Genomic DNA, 20,961 nt, shown 5'->3' on the forward strand with positions numbered 1-20,961 from the left:
AGATAATATTTTCTACTTCATACTGTTGTTTTGAAGATAAAACATGTTTAAATATTAAGCTTCTGTGAAGGGCCCAGCATGTAGTAAGCAGTTTATATGGGCTATTTCATTATAATGAGTGTTGAGATGGATGAGAAAGCAAAGGTCATGAAGAGAGACTACAGTGGCATTCAATTTTAAAAGAACTAAATCTATCACCCTCCTTCCCAGATGAGGATTTACTGATAGTACAGTAATAAATAAAATTAACATTCATTTAATGTGGTGATTCATTTAATCACCCAGCCATCCCATATATATTTATGAAGTAACCACTGTCAGCCAGGCACTGTTTTAGGCAATGGATAGAGCAGAGAACAAACAAGAACTCCTGCCCTCACGAAGGTTACATTCACCACGTAGGGAACCAAATCATTTCTTTAGCTTTCTCACATCCACTTGACTGGATATAATGAATTACAGCTTGTTTATTCTTACCATTTTCTTCAGTGCTATATCTACCAACTCTCTTATTCCTTCATCAGTCTCTTCTCCAGGTGACTGTTGGTGTAGACTGTTCTTCAACATGTCATATATTCTCTCTCGAGAAATGTAACCATCACCATTGAAATAATAAACTTCAAAACAAACTTTTCAAAGCACAAGAAGTTTATAGATATGGATAAAAATAGTTAAAATGTCATTAGTCTTCTCAGTTATTTCAGTATGTAATTAAAGAAGGATAAAAACAGTTTATACAATCTATAGTCCAGACTCAATGGACTCAGTGGACATGAATTTGAGCAAATCCTGGGAGACAATGGAGGACAGAGGAGCCTGGCGTGCTGCAGTCCATGGGGTCACAAAGAGCCAGACATGACTTAGTGACTGAACAACAACATTCTACACAGTAGAGAATTTTATAAATCTTTCCACGAGACTAAATATCCTTTGTGAGATACACACACACACACACACACATATGTGTATAAATTCTTTCTTTTCATTTATACACATATAAATATATATGTGTATCTTGCTGCTATAATTTCCTTCTTTCTGCTGCTGCTAAGTCACTTCAGTCGTGTCCGACTCTGTATGACCCCATAGACGGCAGCCCACCAGGCTCCCCCATCCCTGGGATTCTCTAGGCAATAACACTGGAGAGGGTTGCCATTTCCTTCTCCAATGCATGAAAGTGAAAAGTAAAAGTGAAGTCGCTCAGTTGTGTCCGACCCTCAGCGACCCCATGGACTGCAGCCTTCCAGGCTCCTACATCCATGGGATTTTCCAGGCAATTTCCTTCTTACTCAGATTTAAAAAGCTAGTGTATACACATCACTATATCACTGACAAAAAAACATATTTCAATATATTTGGGTAGTGGGTAGTGAGTCTGTCATCTCCTTGGAGACTGCCCATTTCACTATCCAGAATGATCCATCTCTCCCTGGAGAACGATTTCCATGATTTCCACTGCACCATGTAAGCACTACTACAGTTTATCATAACTTCATCCCACACATGACCTTATTCAGGTCCTGGGAATATAGCAGTGAAGTAGTTCTTGAGTTAGTAATCTAGTTAAATGTTTTTGGAAAGAAAGGAAAGGAGTGGGGAGGGGAGAGAGAGACAGAGAGACAAGGAAAGAACGAAGAGCAAGATAGGAAGAAAAGAAGGAAGGGAGGAAGGGAGGCAGTGAGGGAGGAAGAAAAAGAACCAGGTATTAAATTCCAGAGTATCAGATTAGCTCTTTTGTTGCATTTTTCTAATATATAGCATATATGAGCTTGTGACACAACCCTACTAGAAATAGTATTTTCCCCAAATTACCATGTCTTGAAATATATAATACATGAAGTATTTTTAGGCAGTGGGATTAGAAAAGGGAAAAAAATTGATAGTGTGGTGCTATTCATTATATGCTGGCTTCCCTGTTGGCTCAGTGGTAAAGAAACCACCTGCTAATGCAGGGGACATGGGTTTGATCCCTGGTTTGGGAAGATCCCTGGAGAAGAAAATGGCAACCCACTCCAGTATTCTTGCCTGGGAAATCCCATGGACAGAGAGCCTAACAGGCAACAGTCCATGGGGCGGCAAATGAGTGGGACACGACTTAAAGACTAAACAACAGCAGTTCATCATGTCCAGCTGCACTTCGTCACGAACCCTTTCACAAGAATTTACATTCATGAAACTTCACTTTTCATTTCTCAGTGAGACTTCTGTATAAGAACACTGCAATTATAAGGAACAAGTGACTACTATACTTAATGGTATCCTGTGAAAATTGGAGAAAAGTGGGGGAAAAAACATGTAAGTAAAAAAAGGAATTATACAATGTTGTATGTCAATTGGAGAAGGCACTGGCACCCCACTCCAGTGCTCTTGCCTGGAGAGTCCCATGGACGGAGGAGCCTGGTGGGCTGCAGTCCATGGGGTCGCAGAGTCGGACACGACTGAGCGACTTCACTCTCACTTTTCACTTTCATGCATTGGAGAAGGAAATGGTAACACACTCCAGTGTTCTTGCCTGGAGAGTCCCATGGATGGAGGAGCCTGGTGGGCTGCCGTCTATGGGGTTGCACAGAGTTGGACACGACTGAAGCGACTTAGCAGCAGCAGCAGCAGAATGTCAATTATACCTCAATTTTAGTTTTTTTTTGGATCAAACCATTTTATTGAGGGGCTTCAGGGGAAGATTGAAAAGCTGGGAGGACAATGACATCCGACGTCTTTCTCGAGCCATCTGCCCAGCTCTTCAGCAGCTGACCAATTTTTTAAGTATTAAAAAAAAAGGAAAAAAAAAAGACCTCCCCCAAATAAAACAGAGAAACAACTCATAAATGTCAAATACAGTTGGTGAGTCTTTAAAATGTTACTATCATTTTTAAAACATGTATTTAACTTAGAGATTTTCTTTTGAACATCCCAAATCCAGAATCAAGTGGCAGAAGGGATAAAAATTTGCTTGCATACTCAGAACTCTGCAGTGTTTCCTAAGTAATTTGATATCTGTTCCCTTGAACACTGTTGTTTAAAATTGTTTCTATTCTCTTTCTAGGTTTCACACCCTGGCACAGGAGGTGTCAAACATAGAAAACATGCATCACAGCGGTGGTACAGGTGAGGTGAGCCAGAGCTAGCTCTACAAAATTGTGAACTGGGAGACTTTCGTCTTTGGAACTCCTGATGATGCTTTTCTGTAGGAAGCTCCCTTTATGATACTTCCTTCCTTTGGGATTGCATTGCCTCAGTCTCACTCCCTCTCTTTATCCACCTGCACTCACTCTAACAATAGAGTGCTGGTGTCGGACAGTTGTGTGCTTTGCCTTGTTGTGTGTTCATCCCTCATACTTTCTCTGAGGGAAAGACAAGCAATAGTCCCACAGTAAACTACACGGCTGCCCATATTCAAGGCCCATTTCCTGCTGAGCCCAGACACAGCCCCAGAGAGCTCAGCCTTGCCTATGATCATAGTTGGCACCCGTCCTGACCTGTAGCTGCTGTTATTTGCCCAGGCTATGAGCCAAAGAGCCATCCTGGTGGTATTTGATTGTTACAGAACTACTGAAGTAAGTGTCCTAGGTCTAGGGACTCTCCTATAAGATAGGTCACCCATTTCATCTGCATTTTTTTTTAAACTCTCATGAACTACTTTTGCAAGAGTGCTATAGAGAATAACACTGAGTTTATATTTTTTAAAAAATAATTTATGGATTAATTAAATATAAAATTGACAATATATGTTAAAATTTATATAGAAATCTTACACTTCAGCTTTTCTTCAAAAGTCCCTCGAAGAAACACTGATAGTCCTTTAACCCACTCTTTCACATTTATATAGTTATCATTGTCTTTGTCAAATGCAAAAAATACTGAAATAAAAAGAATGTGTTAGTGTATTGTAATTTATAGCTATTATTCAAGAGTAGTATGAATAGAGAGAAAAAAAGTATTTCCTCCCAAAAAGAGGGGGACAAAAGAGGGGCACAATCTTTCTTGAAAGAATCAAAAATAACCGGAAGTGTATTTCCAACAGATTTTACAGAAAGAAGCCATTCTCCTCCCATGGTTAATGATGAGTGTCACTTGTGATGTTTTGTATGGCTATTTTGAGGAAAAAAGACCAATAATGTAGATAATCAATGTGATAATTTTTTCTACTCTGAAAAGAGTGGTAAAATCCTGTTCTAAAGAATTTGTATTATACCTAAAGATCAATTAGTAAAATAATACATTATTTTTGAAACTACCAATGAAATCTTGGTTTTATCCTATAGAAAATACAATATTGTTTACTCTTTTGGGGGTAATGGAAACATAAGTTATTTTGACTATGGACTTCCCAGGTGGCTCAGTGGTAAAGAACCTACCTGCCAAGCAGTAGATGCAAGAGATGAGGGTTCAGTCCCTGTGTTGGGAAGATCCCCTGGAGAAGGAAATGGCAACCCACTCCAGTACTCTTGCCTGGAAAATTTCATGGACAGAGGAGCCTGGCAGGCTACAGTCCATGGGGGTTGCAAAGAGTCGGATATAACTGAGGACCACCACATGACATGATATAGTTTTCATGGTGTCTACACACATCAAGACATCAAATTGAACACTAAAAGTTTGTTATTGAAATTGACTGGATCACGTTATATAATTTCCTATTTTAAATATAAAATTAATTTTTTTCAATACAATCAGTAATTTTCTTTTTGTGTGTGTTGAAGAAGTCAACATGTCTTTACATGTTTTACATGTCTACAGCATATGAATCCAAAGACAATGGAAACCACAAACTTATCTTTTAAAAAGAACACTGCTAGCTTATTTAGTTCATTACTGGTTCTTTCTCAAAGTACTACAGCTATGAGACAACAATTTGAGTGAGTTTATAATAAAATCCATCCTCATGATCGAATCAAATTTACTGTTCTAAATCAGTAGCACTACCAGAATTATATTTATAGTTTTTGCATTAAAAAATTTCAGTGTTTGGTGAAAACTGAATATATGTGTGTATATATGTATGTGTGTACACACACCCACACACACCTGCCATCTCAGCTTGGCCCATTTCAGTCTCCATGACTCCTTACCCCTGTTCATTAGCACATCATCAGTCATTCCAAATATGCTGTGCAGGATCACTCGAAATGTGTTACAATCTAGTCCGACGTTACCAAGTTTCATATCACCTCTTCCCACCACGTTGTGAAAAATTCTTATGAGACACTCTATTTCACTCTTTTTGACTGTAAAATGAAAATACAAATACAACTTAGATTTAACCTTCAACCCAATAAAATATATTTTACTAATTAGCTATTTTGTTTCTCTAAAGTACTAGTGGTTTAAAAACTGTGACATGGACTTGTTACTTAAGAGCTCACACAATCAAGATAGATGCCACTCAGATGTCTCATTAAGACAGTATATAAATGTTAAATCATGTCATATAACACTCACCACTATAGACATGTGAAGAGAAATCTGTATGAGAAAGAGTTGTGCTATTTTCATGAGAGTAGACTTTGAACTGGGCCTTGAAGGATGCAGAGCATTTATCCAGAAAGGAATGTATTCAGGGTGGTAAAGAAGTGGAGAATTCCAGGAAGAGTAGGAATAACATGAGTAAAGGAAAGAACTGAGATTGAGGTTGAATATGTTTTGCTGGGAGCACAGCAAGTTGGAAAGAAGTGAAAAACAAGACTGAAGAGGACAGGCTGTTGAAAGAGAGCCTTGAATGCCTGGTCAGGAGATTAACATTTATTTTACCGGAGCAGGCTTTCTTGTGGTATCATCTTTGGACCCCTCTGTATGAAAATCATCCACCTCTCATTTCTTGTCAAAGGCCTTGCCCCAGACCTACTAAGTCACAGTTGCTAACACTGGGTCCAGGAGCTACCTTTGAAACAAAAGCTCAGTTAATTCTTCTACGCTGTAAGGGTTGAGAAGTGGTTTAAGAAAACCCACCTGACAAAGTTGTATTGAAGGGGAAAACTGGAAGCCTAGAAGCCTGGCTGGAGCAATAAACTTCCGTTGCTGCTGCCGCCAAGTCGCTTCAGTCGTGTCCGACTCTTTGCGACCCCATAGAGGGCAGCCCACCAGGCTCCCCTGTCCATGGGATTTTCCAGGCAAGAGTACTGGAGTGGGGTGCCATTGCCTTCTCCTTTGGTTAGGACCACAGAAATGAGGTCAGAAAGCAGGTAAGGGAGCCTGATACGCTGTTTAAGAAGCACATAGGTGACTCTAATGCACTGTCCAAACTGAGAATTAAGTGATTAGGCTTTGTGGGTTGGGGGTACTGGACTTAAGTATCTGGGTTCCACTTCCATTTCTTATCCTACATAGCTGACTTAACACAATTCAACTTCTTTATGCCTCACAGTCCTCACCTGTAAAATTTGAGTATTATTCTAGATGATCTCTGAGATTCCCTCAGTTTATAAAAGTCTGATTCTATGAATGAAAGATAATTTGAGAGAACTAAGAGTTAGGAGGGAAGCTGGTTACTAGTTCTATTTCTCTCTTCCTTCTGCTCCCTCCCTCTTTTGGGGACGGTGGAGGGAGAAATATTTTCTAGATTTTGTCTTTGAGATGATTTCAAGTTACCCAACGAAAACCAATGAGAACTGACAGCAAATATGCAGTTTACATTAGGGTTTCTAACATGGTCAGAATGACTTGGCTCTTAGGGTAAAGGTTGATAAATCTATAGAATAAACAATTAAGATACCTAATATTATTTATCAACTGAATTAGATTCTCAGTCTTCATACATAGCCCCCAAATTTGACATAAAGGTCATTTTTATCCATCTATTAAGCATTTATTAAGGGACTCCCATGAACCTAGGCAATGAATACACCATCATTTCTGCCCTGAATTTATTACACTTTGGTCAAGAGACAAAGAAGTGAAATAAAAGTGTTACGAACACTATGATTAAAGTGTTTGGTAGTGATCCAAAGAAAGGAATCATTAAGTGGGGAAAGGCAGTAAGTGAATAAGAAGGGGCTCCAGGAAGAGGTGTCACCTGAGCTAAAGCACTCACAGGAGTAAGCATTTACGAGAGGAGGCAGTTTGAAGGCAGGGTGGCATATTCTCAGAGCCACAGATGGTTTGGTGCAGCTAGGTGACAGAACCGTTTGACTTTACAGAGGGGCTCATTGAAAAATTTTGGCTGCCAAGTTAACAGGATCAGATTTGCATTTAAGGAGGATCACTTTGGCAGTGGATTCTTGGAATTGCCTTATTCATGGTCAATCTAGATGTGACAGGTTATCTTTTCCCAGATACTTTTAAATTCTGTAGCACTCATATGCTCTTCTTACAATGAGACTTCTGATACTTCTCCCTTAGAAAGATGGGGTTTGTCTCCTTCACTTAAAACTAGGGGGATTTTTTGACCACCATTTCAACCAAGAGTACAATAGAAATAAAGCAACATGACTTTTCAAGACTTGGTCACAGAAGGGGCTGCAGGTGCTCTGAGGACAAAAACCATCTTTTTCCCCCCTTCTTTTATGGAATATGAGGAGAAACACAGCTCAGGTATGTGGACACACTATATGGTGTACATATTACACTAATGTTTGCCTGAAACTAGCCCTGCTCAACTCTGATGGAGAATTAACGTTTGAGTGTTACAGCGATGTGAAATGGCCATCTGAAGAAAGTGAGTCAGGAGGCAGGAACTGCTCTGAATCAAATACTAACAAGTTATCCAGCAAAATAATCAAGGATTTTAAACACAATCTGCAGCAGATAGTAACTTTCTCTGAGTTTTATCTATGCAGCTCATTATATCTAAAGACCTTACATGTGTGGTCAAAGAACCCCTGTAAATGATACTTGAGAAATTGTGGGTAATGAGAATGGTATTCATAAACTAGAGATTGACCCGTTATTTATTAAACTTTTTAGTTTGGAATAGTTGTATTTTACATAAGAGATGCACCCAGAGTAAGATTCCCATAAACTCTTCACTGTATCTTACATAACCATGGGGCATTCGTCAAAACTAGTACACTGACATCGGCACATTATTACTAACTAAATTATAGATTTCACCCATTTTCCCACCAATTTCCTTTTTATTCTAGGATCCCATGTGGGATCCATTTGGCTGTCATGTCTCCTCCAATCCTGCAAGTTTTCAGTCTTAGTCCTTTTCATAACCTTGACAGTTTTTATTTTGCAGAATGTCCCTCAATTTAGGTTTGCCTAATGCTTTCCTCATAATTAAATTGTGGTTATGTTTTGGGGAAAAATACTAGAGGGATAAAGTGCTGTTCTTGTCACGTATCAGATACATGACACTAACATAATGTATCACTGCTGCTAAGCAGGATCACGCAGTTCAGTCAGTCTAGTTTCTCCACTGAATCTACTTCCCCTTTCTCTAATCTATTCCTTAGAAGCCAGTCTCTCATGATAAAGGTTTAATTAAACTCCACTCCAGTACTCTTGCCTAGAATCCCATGGATGGAGGAGCCTGGTGGGCTGCAGTCCATGGGGTCGCTAGGAGTCGGACACAACTGAGCGACTTCACTTTCACTTTTCACTTTCATGCACTGGAGAAGGAAATGACGACCCACTCCAGTGTTCTTGCCTGGAGAATCCCAGGGACAGAGGAGCCTGGTGGGCTGCCGTCTATGGGGTCGCACAGAGTCGGACATGACTGAAGCGACTTAGCAGCAGCAGCAAACTCCACTTCACAGGGAAGGGGTATTTATATTATTAAGATCTTCAAAGGAAGATTTGTCTCTTTTCCATTTATTGAATCATTTACATCAGTATGAAGTCACATATATGTATTTTAGGCCAATACTGTGTCACTTATCAATAATTTTGCTGCCCAAGTTGTTTCAGCTTTGGCCACTGGGAGCTTTCAAGTTGGCTCTTCTGTCTCACATGCCCTCACCCTTTTGCAACACTTCCTTGCTTTCTGGCACTACTTGCCAGTCCCATCTTGTATTATCCGTGTGAAATAATGGGCAGGGAAAAAAAAAAAATTAGTCTCTCCCCTTGGTTTCTGTCACAGAGCTCCTAATTCCCTTAGCATTTCCTTGTTGACAGGAATGTCTTTTATTCTAATGAGGTGACTGTTGGTTCTTCCTAGGTGGGAGCTTGTCACCAGAAAAACCAAGTCATGTTTAAAAGCGTAGAAATTCTAGTTCCACCTCCATCCTTCTCCAGAGGGGGGCTGGAAATTGAGTTAATGATCTATCATGGCTGTGTAATAAAACCTCCATAAAATCACCCAAAAGTGGAGCTTCTGGGTTGGTGAACACACCAAGGTGTCCAGAGGGAGCCTGGAAACTCCACACCACTTACCACATACCTTGCTCTACGTATCTTTTCCGTCCAGCTACTCAATCATATCCTTTCATAATAAATTGGTAATCTGGAGAGCAAGCTGCAGCCTGAGTTCTGTGAGGTGCTCTAGCAGATTAACTGAACACAGGAGGGGTCATGATTTGTAGCCAGTTGGTCAGAAGCACAATAACCTGGACTTGTGATTGGCATCTGGTGGGGTACTGTCTGGTAGGAATGAACTCTTAACCTGTAGAATCTGATGCTCCCCAGGTAATGTTAAACTATAGGGACACTCAGCTAATGTCACAGAGAACTGCTTGCTGGGGAAAACCTCCACACAGTTGGGAGACCACAAGTATGAGTGTGGTGGTGGTGCTAGAGCAAAGCCTGTTCAGCAGACACAGCCAGGAAATATGTACGTACACAGACCTACGTATGCACACACTGGCTCATGTTACGTACCACAAATGCAGGAAAAGCCACATATTGGACTAGTGGGCTTAGGTGGTCCTGGTCTAAGTCCTAAAAAAGATGGTCAATTGTATTAAAAACTCCTGAGTGCCCAGAAAAGACAGGCTCATGAGTTTACAAAGTCAAACCATACTACATTTAACTATTTCCTCCATCTGGTAGGAGTGGATCAGGGAAATTTAGTTCACTAAATACTTGGGATTTTAGCAAAATCTCTTACTTTTATGTTAATATCTATTCAGTAACCAGTAGAGCCTAGGACCGGAGAAGGCGATGGCAGCCCACTCCAGTACTCTTGCCTGGAAAATCCCAAGGATGGAGGAGCCTGGTGGGCTGCAGTCCATGGGGTCGCTAGGAGTCGGACACGACTGAGCGACTTCACTTTCACTTTTCACTTTCATGCATTGGAGAAGGAAATGGCGACCCACTCCAGTGTTCTTGCCTGGAGAATCCCAGGGACAGGGGAGCCTGGTGGGCTGCCATCTCTGGGGTGCACACAGAGTCAGACATGACTGAAGCAACTTAGGAGCAGCAGCAGCAGAGCCTAGGACAATGGTAATCTCGCAATACATGTTTGCTAAATAAATGATAATCAATCACTTGTAAACTGGAGAAGTTAAGGAATATGCTGGATGAGAGTCAAGATCCAGAGTAGGTCTAAGATGCCAAAATGATCAGTTGAAAGAAACCACATGACACTACTAAGAATAATTTTTAAATTCTTCACTTATCTTTAAAAAAGTTTGCTAATGTACCTAAGTATAAAAATGACAATCTGTGTGAAAACGACTGGGTCAATTCCCAACTCACTGTCAAAATGGGATTGACATTAGGCTACAGAATTGAAGTCTGAAGAAAAGACAATTCAGATTAGGATCCTCAAACTTTATAGTGTCTAAGAATACATGAAGTGAACACTCTGGAGGCTTGGCACCACTGATAAGAGATTTTTAAAAATACACTAAGGGTGGTACTCAGGGATCTACATTTTCAATATTAACCTTTAGGTGATGCTGATGGGGGAGCTACTCCTACCATACTACAAATACGAGGTCATGGCCACTGTCAACTACAGAATGTGTGGGCCCAATGCAAAATGAAAATGCAGGTCTCTAATTTAAAATGAATTTTGGGACTGGATCTGGTGGTGCAGTGGTTAAGACTCTGTGCACGCAATGCACGGGGCCCTCATTAGATCCCTGGCCAGGGAACTAGATCCTGCATGCTGCAAGAAAGAGCGAAGACTCAGCATGCCACCACTAAGACCTGGCACAGCCAAATAAATAAATACAAGGAAGCACAAAAAAATAATTTAAGTCAGTGTTAGCAGAGCCTTAAACTTAGCATGGGGCCCTATAAGAACACACAGGTTACACACCCATGAAGCCATTTACTATATACCATGAGATAATTATCTGCCTCCCCCATCAGATTAAAGGGCCATTATTTGGAAAAGGGAATAACTTCTTTGCATGACTCTACAGCAGCAATGTCTAATAGAACTTCCTGAGATGATGGAAATGTTCTATATCTGTGCTGTTCAATTTGGTAGCCACAACTCAGTTGCTGCTATTAAACCCTGAAAAGTGGCTCATGTGAGCAAAACTGGATTTTAAGTTCTACATATTTTATTTAAATAGCCACATGAAGCTAGTGGTTACTATAATGAACACTGTAGCTCTAGAGAGCAGTATACATGAAGACAGTAGTCATATTAGCTCTAGAACACAAAACAGTCTAGATCTGTTAGGGAAAAAAAAGTAAACAGCTGTTTAGCAAGGTAGTGAATTTCCTTTGTGAGGTCACTGGAGGTGACCGGCTGATGATCTGAGCAGAGTCACACAATGGTAGTGGCTGGATGGCCATGTGGCACTTGAGGGGCCTAGCAAATTATGAAGGCTCCCTCCTAAGAAGCTCTAAAGCAAAGCCCAGGAAAAATCGCTTCAACTTTCTGTCACACAATTAGAACACCAAGAGAAATAATAAAGACAGTCCCTTCTTGGGATGGCCAAAGCAGCAATACCCATCATCAACCAAATTCTAGTCATGAGAGCACATTGTCTATCCTGGTCTCAACTGGAAGGACTCAAGAACGAGAACTGATTTCAACAACTTTTCATTGTGCCTTTACTATGGTACAACAGGGTACAGAATGACCATCAGGGACTAGTATAATGCTGACTAATTTGAAAAAATAAAGATGGAGTATACATCAGACTAGCTCAGCCCCCACAAATAGTCCACTAACTGGGTAACTTTACACAAACAATCTAAGATGCAGTTTCCTCACCTAAGAACATGGATAACATCACCTACCTCAATGGGTCTGTTTCAAGTAAAGACAATGGACATAAACCATTTTGCAGTATCTTGCCAATGAAGAGCTCAACAAACATCAGCTGTTAATAATCTGGTTATCCTGGTCACTAGCTGTTCAAGTATTTAGGGTCTGAACTGTTAACAGTAACTTAACAATTATCAAGTGTCAAAAACTTCGGAATAAGGAAGGAATGCAACTTCTTTTTTTTCTAAACAGCTATATCTTTTTTGTGGAAGACTATATGGGATATGGGGCTCATTAATTTTTTTTTTCTCATTAAGTTTTACATACTTGTATCTACTGATTATTTCAGAGAATTGCTTTCAAATATTAGTAACAAATAATGGTTTTAAACACACATATGGGTAGCAGACACCTCTAAAAATTTCATCAGGAAGGAAAGGGAAGTCAGATTTTCAAAGTAAGCATAATTGCCTTTTGAGTGCTCTAAAACTCAGGCTATTAACAGCAGGCATGTCTCACTACATTCAGCACTAGGTAAATCTGCTGAATGGATTTTTCGGTAGTAGGACAACTACTGGTGGACTGATGTCTATGGGGTCGCGCGGAGTTGGACACGACTGCAGTGACTCAGCAGCAGCAGCAGCAGAACAGGAGTGAAACCGGGCCCAGGAGTGCTTGAGGAGCTTAGATCATTTAAAATCCAACTAGGAAAAGAGAAAACTGAATTACATCCACAATGAGAGGCTTAAACAAGGTAGTAACCATCCTGCCAAAGTCACACAAGGAAAACTGCAAGTGCCCAATAATGAGGCCGTAAAGCTGGCTGAAATAAAAGTACTTCCTCAAAGTCTAGAAACAAATTCTTAGAAATCAGTCAGGATTGCTTGTGGTCAGGCTTTAGAAACAAAAATTCACAAGATTACTTTTTTAAATCTGGCAGGGCAAGGAATTCTAAAAAAAAAAATCTATTAGTTTCAATAAACACTTGCCATATGCAAAAGCAACAAGATATTTAACATCTAAAATACCTTATGTATCTCGATCAATCTTGTGAAGTACAGCAGTCATCTGCTGCTATGGCTTTTGTGCCAGAGAACTCAGGGAAGTTGTCACAGTAAACCTTTATACTTTGAAATCTCTTATTAAATTTCAGACTGTAATAAAATCAGAACTCCGTAGGCACATAATCCTTTAGCATTTACACTGTCACATAAATTCTCAAGCTAGTCTTCCCACATATGTCATGTATTTTAGGACACCTGATGACTGAAATATTTTCTGTGTAAGTGCAGGCATTATCATTCACTTAGTACCTATATTTTTTAAATGACCAAAATATTAGATAGAAAATAGGAGAACTCTACTTTGGGGTTATAAAGCACTTGTTCATTGCCAACTACCCAATGTTTTTATTTGACTGAAGATGTTCAGGCAGTGCTGGGTATCTGGTCAGTACTTACAGTTATTGACACTCTTACTGATGGATTCCACCAGTCTCTTCAGAACCTTCTGGTCCATGTCAAGTGTGGCTTCAAAACAATGAAGACTTCTCAGACAGCCTACTTCCAAGCCTGGGCGTCCTGAGTTGCCACTGATTCCACAACTCACCACTCCAAACCAACACAGAATGTGACCATGGCAATATCCCAGCAACCAAACATAGAAGGTTCTCAAGTAATTGGAAAAATATGCAATAATGGCAGTGATTTCATTAAAGTTATTGTGATCTGAAATATTACAGCTAATCCAATTTTGATTTTTGTGGTTCAACATCACTTAAAGTGGTATCTAAGAGTATTGCCACTTATATTTCTTGAGAACAAATTCTACAGTTGAAAATGTTTATGGATGAACACATAACAATAAAGACCTTATCCTTAAGTAGAAATAAAATAACTTCCTAGGCTATAAAGAGCTCCTTCAAAGGTTATATATAACCTCCTCTGAAAACTCTAACCAAGTACCTTCTCATGATAAGCAAACAGAGGCCTCAAACTGGGAACTAGAGAACCATAAAATCCTCACATTCACCCCTCCAACTTATCTGACTGACTGGTGGGAAAATATAGTATGATTATGTCAAAGCTGGCCAAGATGGTAACTGTTCTCATGTCTACTGTCGAATCCTGGTATAAAAAACAAGTATCTTCTTGTGTATGTCTGCTGGTCTTCACTGTGGTAAGGCAAGGAAAAAAAAGTACTAAAATGACTTTCAGAATCTAGAACAATCTTACTAAATTTTAAATAACATATAAAAACAAATTAGGCAAATACAACTGGGAAAAAAGCAAAACTCGCAAAACTTTTCTTAAGGAAATGCCAAATGTTCACTGATTTTAAGTTGAAAACTGGCAAGTTTTAATAACTGTTCTTAGTGGCTAGTCAATTGTTCTCCATGAAATTAAAAGAAAATCAGGCTCTTAGCACGTCTTGACTGGAGGAATATGAATCTGTACTCTGGATAAAATAAATACAGAATAATCTGAGGGTATTTTAAACACCTAAATATACTAAGGGCAACCAAAGGAATTCAAAACAATCAGAAAAAGGTAGCACCAGGTATAAATTCAATTTCTCAGCCCAGACACTCATCAATTTTGTTGCAGTTACCTTGGCATCATTATCCAAATAACATGTTTTATGTTTATAAAATTAGTATATAATTATTTAATAAAAATGAGTTTGGTGGAGGGAGAAAGAGATATTATTAACTTGCACATAATATCACCTGTTCAAATTTTCTTGTATACCTTTTGGAAGACTGTTAAGGCTACCACAAGAAGACCAATGAAAAAGTAGTTTCCTAGACAGTCAGCACAACTTGGAAAGAATACAATTTTTGCCAAATCACCTTCTTCTCCAGTCTAATAAAATGAACTGCTGCTTTTAGTGGTACGTTAATCATCTTATACTGGACCAGTCTGTAAAGGTATACTTTTATGTTCAAAGCAAATCTGATCAACAAGTAACTCGATACATTTGTCCTATCCTTTAGCATTTCATGAACAATTCTGAGAAACTTCTTTTAGGATAAAAAAAGTCTCCCCAACTTGCTGTGTACTTAAAACCTTGTAGATTTCTTTAAAGAGGAAAGATTATGAAAATTCAAGCATAAGATTTAGGGAAATTTGCTAAAAATCTGGGGACATGTCTTATCTATCTACCATTTCATACTTAATAGTGTTTCTTAATGTTTATAACTTGTGACTCAAAGGGAGCTGATAAGAACACAGCTATTTTTAAGTAAAATAGCTATTTATTCAGCTTCTTGTCATGCCAACATGTTTTGTGCATATGCCACTATAATTAGCACACCCTCTGTAACAGGCAAAATTGTACATCAAATTATATTTCATGTTACCTGATTATATAAAAATGTAAAGTGAAAAGGATTTTCAATTCTCTTTAACATTACTAGTAAACAGTTCAGCAGGAGATATGAGGCACAAAATCTTAGTAAAATGTGACACAGGAAAAGCAATAATGTAATTCTCACTTAAATTTAACTTGTCATAATCTGTTGTGAATATACAAAGACAAACTTTTAAAACGTTATATTTACTAAGATTCTGGCAATAGTTTTATGTAACAAGACACAGCATACCAGGCCTGCCACTCAACTTATTTATGGTAAGTCTCAGCTTCAATATGAAGCTGTTAAAAAAAAAAAATCAAAAACCTGCTTTTTACATGCTAAATAGCTTGGCAAGTATGCTGTTAAACACAGTAAGGAATTTAAGATAGCAAGAATAAGAAGTTAATAAAAAGCTAAACATTACAGCCTAAACAAAATTCATACAAAAAATAAAAGAACTATCACTGGTTACATAAAATTTTCCTGACTGGTTAAAACTTAACAGTATAAAACATGCATTTTAGAATCTTTAGCTATCAAGTTCAAAAAGTACCAGTGTCTATCTGAAATGATTCCTTTTCAAAGCCAAAGTGTAGTCAAAATTAGTTCAAATGTTATAACACATTCTAATGCTAAAAACCATTCAGTATTATCGAAGTGGAGGTAAATCCCAGAGCTTTTGGGGCATTCTCATGCTGCAAAAGGCTATTTCTCTGGTTCACTCAAAGTAGCATGGGACAGAGTCCAAGGATGTGACTAAGCTCAGTAAAGGGCAAGACTGCCATACCTGGCTCTGACCTCCCCATGAAGCATGGCTACTGTGTCCACAAAAATAAGATGTGTGAGGATAAAGGCACGCTATTCTGCTAGCTAAAGTGATAGCAAACCACCCCCCACCCCTAAAAGCTCCTTCCCCAGGTAAATAAAAAGGGGAAAAATTTAAAATACACTTATCTACAAGAGTAAGGATTTTGAAATATCAACGTAATCCCTACTTCAAAAAAGGTTAACTAGAGTCATCTGGTCATCTCTGATTACATCTTAATGATGTGTAACAGATTCAGTTTTTGTTGATTTATCATTAGATACTTCTAGTCAAAGTATTAACTTTATTCCCAAATACCTTAAACCACTAGTATGACTGCAGTGTATTACCTCCCAGAGTTACTGGAAGAGGGAAAAAAACAGATGTTCAAGCAGCAGGCAACAGTTATGGCCCTTCACACAGTGGCATCTGAGTGGCTACTGACAGTCCAGGAATAATTTAAAAACAAGATAATTCATGCATTTTAGTAAATATGTCATAATTTTCACAGTTGAAATTTCCTTAGACATTGCACTTTCTTTATAAGTGAATCCTGCTTCTTCTTAATGTTATGGTGAGTCAGGACTTGAACTAGCAGCCTTCTTTTTCTTCTTCTTACTGTGTTTCTTATGCTTCTTTTTCTTTTTTGTTTTTTCCTGAAAAGATAGTTCCGTGTTAGATATAGCTACATGAAAAGCTGCAAATTAAAAACAACTTCACTATGATACTGCTAAGTTACTACATAGTCATTTCAAACAATCCACACAAACAGGTAAGTTACTCAAAACATTTCTCAAAAAGTCTCAATAATACTGTATTCAGAGGAAAGAAAGTACTTGTCAATTTTCAAAAGATAAGGAAAAACTCTATGTCAGTAGCACATTAATGTAGCTTTTAACAACATTTCCTATAGGAAATAAATTCAATTGAATTATGGTATCAACTGCTATACTTTCTGTTATCTCATTTTTAAAGCTGCAATAATTATAGTTACTGCAAAGGAAATGTCACATAGCAGTAAAACAATTGTAAAATGGTAGCATTCAAAGGAAAAATACACTAAACCTATTTTTAAGTAAAAAGGAACAGATATTATGTACTGCTTAGGCTGGTAGGACTACTTCATTAACTTAACAACTAACTGGTACAAAATACTGATGCAAAGTTGAAAAGTCTATTTAGCACTTGATTTTTAGAGGAAAAGGCCATTGTAAAAGTAGTCATATTGTGACTAGACAAAGGAGGCTAAAATTTTGCTACACCCTGACCTTCTGATGTAAAAGAGAAAGGCAGACCTTTTAGAAACAGGTATGTGGAAATGGGGTATCAAGTAATACACTAGTGTTGATATTCAGGAGAAGAAAGTAAAAAGGGAAGAGGCACACAGAGGTGGCAAGAGCAAAGCTTCCAGTCCATCTCCTAATCTAGGAGAACTTCCCACCCCTTGCTCCCACTAAGGCCTTTTACCTACTTTGTGGCTCTTAAAACAACTTCCACTGTTCTTCTCATTACAAGTCCAAGTATACAAGGACTGTTACAGAGTCCAAATGTTATATTTGGACTTCTGAAGGTAAGTTTTGGGTACAGATTACTTTTTCATAAAAGGACTGATGGCCACTCTGTTCCTAAAAACACTTTTATTCTTGGCTTCCAGGACACCTCATTGCTGCTTTTCTTCTATCACAAAGACCTCAGTTCCTTTGCTGGTTCCTCCTCTGCTCAACCTTTGTGGGCTTCCTTCTTTTCCACATGCTTTCCCAGTCACAGGCTTTAAATACCACTTACAAACCAATTTTTATATCCAGTCCTAGGCTCTGAAGACTGCAAGCGCCTCATCAATAGCTCTACCACACATATTTAAAACTACCATTAAAAATGCCTAATTTTTCTCTCAAGATTCTTTCTCAACCATTTTAGTAAATGGCACCAGTAATTAATTTGTCATTTTAGTTAAGCCAAACAATCTAAGCTTCTTTGACTCTACTCTTTTAACTCCACTCTCCACCCGTGAAGCACCAAGCAAGTCCTACCACCTAAGCCCAAAACATATCTCGAATCTACCAGGCCAGTCCATCTCCATCACTATCACTGCAATGCAAATGACAGCATTTCTCATTATGTCTACTCATCACCTCCGTCAAATATTTTACAAAGGTGAAGTTGATTCAGGCCACCTGTTTGCTTTGATAAAAGCCCGGTGTGCTCTGTCACAGGGCCTCTGCTTCCTTTCCAACCTCACTGCACGCTCTTCCTCTTTGTCTTCTATGGAGGAGCCAAGCCTACTTTTTTTCATTTCTTCCAGTGTACCAAGCTCACTCCCACCACAGGTCCTGAGCTCTTCTCTTTGTCTCGGACAGTCTTCCTTTCATCTACTGGTTGGCTCTTTTTTGTGAATCAGATTTCAGCTGAATTTTACTTTTTAAAGAGGCCTTCCCTCCCTCAGCCTCTCATTTTTCACCCTCTTATCTATCTTGAACTTCATAACAGCTATACCAAGACAGAACCGTGCCTGCATAGAGAAGCTTAATAAATACATGGAACTGAATGTATGAAACAGTAAAGTATGCAAATACAAATTACAATTATCCCAAATTAATTAACTTTATGCCTTAATAATCTAACCAAAGATGAAAGCAGTCTTCACCCAAATTATTTTCCCACTCAGGAAAAAAGTCTCTTAAATGTTTCCTTGATCTCGGAGCATATAAAACGTTATGAATCATACATTATCAGGTGAACCTTCTTTCCAGAGGACTCTCATTTTAAGAGCTAAAGACATTTTGAGGAGGGGTTAGTTACTTTCAAACCTACAAATGATGCCGTTCATGTTTCTTTTACGTCTCCCTAAGAAAATGCCTTTAAAGGCCACAGTCCATACTTATGTGAGTGCTCCTAAATTAGTCTGGTGGTATGACCTCCATTTCTCTTTGGTAATTTGTTATACACTTTCTCTAGGCTGGTCTGCTTCTCACTGGATACCAGGTCTGTTTTCCTTATTCTCTTCTTCCACGTTCTCAACCTGCACAGCAGTAGAGCTGGCTTTAGAAATGACAAGAGTTATCTTTATTTATGAATCAATTGTAATGTCACATTCCTGCTTATTTTTCACTGAAGCTTGTGCTTCAGGAGCTTTTTTCTGTTAGTATCAGGTCTGGTAGCTCTGGGAATAACTACTCTCGAAGATGGAGGGAATCACCATACTTTAGTTTCATGTTTCCTAGTATCGTTTAAGGAAGTCAAACAAAAGTTTAAGCTTACAGTTTTAACAGTGAAATACTGAAATGCTACCAGGATATGCTTCCTTTTATTCCAAGCAAATTTAACTTTCTCCAACTCATTAAGTGAAGCTGCTGAACACCACATCTTTCTCAATAAATATTTAGTTCTAGTAAATGCAATCACGCTTTATCATGAGGTTTATATGAAACAAAACAGCTATACTTTTATTATGTAAAAACATAAGTGATACTTGCTGTTGTTTTTTCTCGTTCTTCACTGCTTTTCTTCTTTTTTGCTCGTACCTACAGAATTAAAATTTTTGTGGAGAAAAGTTAAGTATGTAACTTATACCCAAGGCATTTTTTTTTTCATTCACTAATATAACTTGCATTTTTAGAATTTTTCTGTAAAAAACATTTTTTTGACAATGAAATAACATTTTAAGTTGCTTTGTTGTTCCTTAAACCTAAGTTAAATCACAGGGAGGATTCAATGAAAAACCTTTCAAGGAAAGTGAAAGGGTTAGTCGCTCAGTCGTGTTTGATTCTTTGTGACCCCATGGACTGTAGCTCACCAGGCACCTCTGTCCATGAGATTCTCCAAGCAAGAATACTGGAGTGGGTTGCCATTCCCTTCTCCAGGGGATCTTCCTGACCCAGGAATCGAACCTGGGTCTCCAGCATTGCAGACAGATTCTTTACCACTGAGCCACTCTTTCAGCACCTAAAAACAGCAGTAGAGGTATGGTAGATAAAAAATTTGAGCTGTGAAAGAAAACAGACTAAGCTCTGAATCCTACCTCTGCTATGTATTACTCTCATTGTAGCCTCTTGGTGAAATGTAGGTAAAACACACCCTCAAGGCAGCGGGCTGGAATATGGTAGGTGTTTTTCTTACCTATGGTGTTGGTAATAAATAGTAGCTTTATATGTGTATATACATATATATAAAAATGTATCTAGTATACTTGGTATCAATGAACCAATTAAAATCTTTTTAAGTAACAATTATTACCCCATTAATGTTTTATTTAAATATTTTAAAGTGTGATACACTGGATTTACATTACATTCAAGGTGCTAAAGCTGATGTGTATTAATGTTCAATCCAAGTATAACATTTTATATTAAGAAATACATAATTAATACAACATATTATAATACTGAAGGGCAGAAATTGCCAAAATGTTGAATTGTTTGGTTTATCTGCTAGGTTACTATATGTTAAATATATGAAAAGTAACTAACAATAGAACAAACAAACTAAAACAGACTAAAGGAATAGAACAAATAAACATGAGAGACTATTAGCTTTCAACAGGGGTGGAAGTTCTCTCGTGAAAACACTTAGAAAATAAAAATATGGTTTCTGGTGGTATTCTTGTTATCACAATGACTGAGTGGGGAGGGCCAGGTTAATACAGGGGCGGGCTGTCATGCAATAGGATAGCCCTGACATAAATTTATAATAGCCTGCTTGACATTCATATAATGGACCCAATTATAAAAAGTAAAAAATCCTAAAAGATGTTGC

At 38.3% G+C, this 20,961-nt stretch overlaps 2 protein-coding genes and 1 long non-coding RNA gene across 3 annotated transcripts in view; 1 reads left to right on the forward strand and 2 right to left on the reverse strand.

The window, feature by feature from the left end:
- Positions 1–433: 433 nt before the first annotated feature.
- LOC129658875 (calaxin-like) lies at positions 434–15,140 on the reverse strand. Its single transcript, XM_055589716.1, has 4 exons — positions 13,510–15,140; positions 5,070–5,225; positions 3,753–3,857; positions 434–629 (listed from the first exon to the last, which is right to left on the reverse strand). The coding sequence occupies exons 1-4, from the start codon at positions 13,820–13,822 to the stop codon at positions 457–459; spliced, it is 747 nt and encodes a 248-aa protein (XP_055445691.1). The 5' UTR covers positions 13,823–15,140; the 3' UTR covers positions 434–456.
- On the forward strand, positions 2,570–4,937 carry LOC129658877 (uncharacterized). The gene is made up of 3 exons (XR_008717553.1): positions 2,570–2,841; positions 3,044–3,105; positions 4,022–4,937. It is a non-coding gene; the product is annotated as an uncharacterized LOC129658877 (long non-coding RNA).
- A 145-nt stretch (positions 15,141–15,285) lies between the features above and the next one.
- FAM133B (family with sequence similarity 133 member B) overlaps positions 15,286–20,961 on the reverse strand; it is a 29,465-nt gene continuing 23,789 nt past the window's right edge. Inside the window, exons 10-11 of the mRNA XM_055589714.1 lie at positions 19,683–19,730; positions 15,286–16,865 (exon numbers count right to left, since the gene is read on the reverse strand). Of these exons, the coding sequence (XP_055445689.1) occupies positions 16,779–16,865; positions 19,683–19,730 (135 nt within the window). The 3' untranslated portion in view covers positions 15,286–16,778. The remainder of the gene's footprint in view (positions 16,866–19,682; positions 19,731–20,961) is intronic.

Source organism: Bubalus kerabau, chromosome 8 (genome assembly GCF_029407905.1).
Source record: "Bubalus kerabau isolate K-KA32 ecotype Philippines breed swamp buffalo chromosome 8, PCC_UOA_SB_1v2, whole genome shotgun sequence".
In the NCBI taxonomy this organism is placed as follows: Eukaryota; Metazoa; Chordata; class Mammalia; order Artiodactyla; family Bovidae; genus Bubalus; species Bubalus kerabau.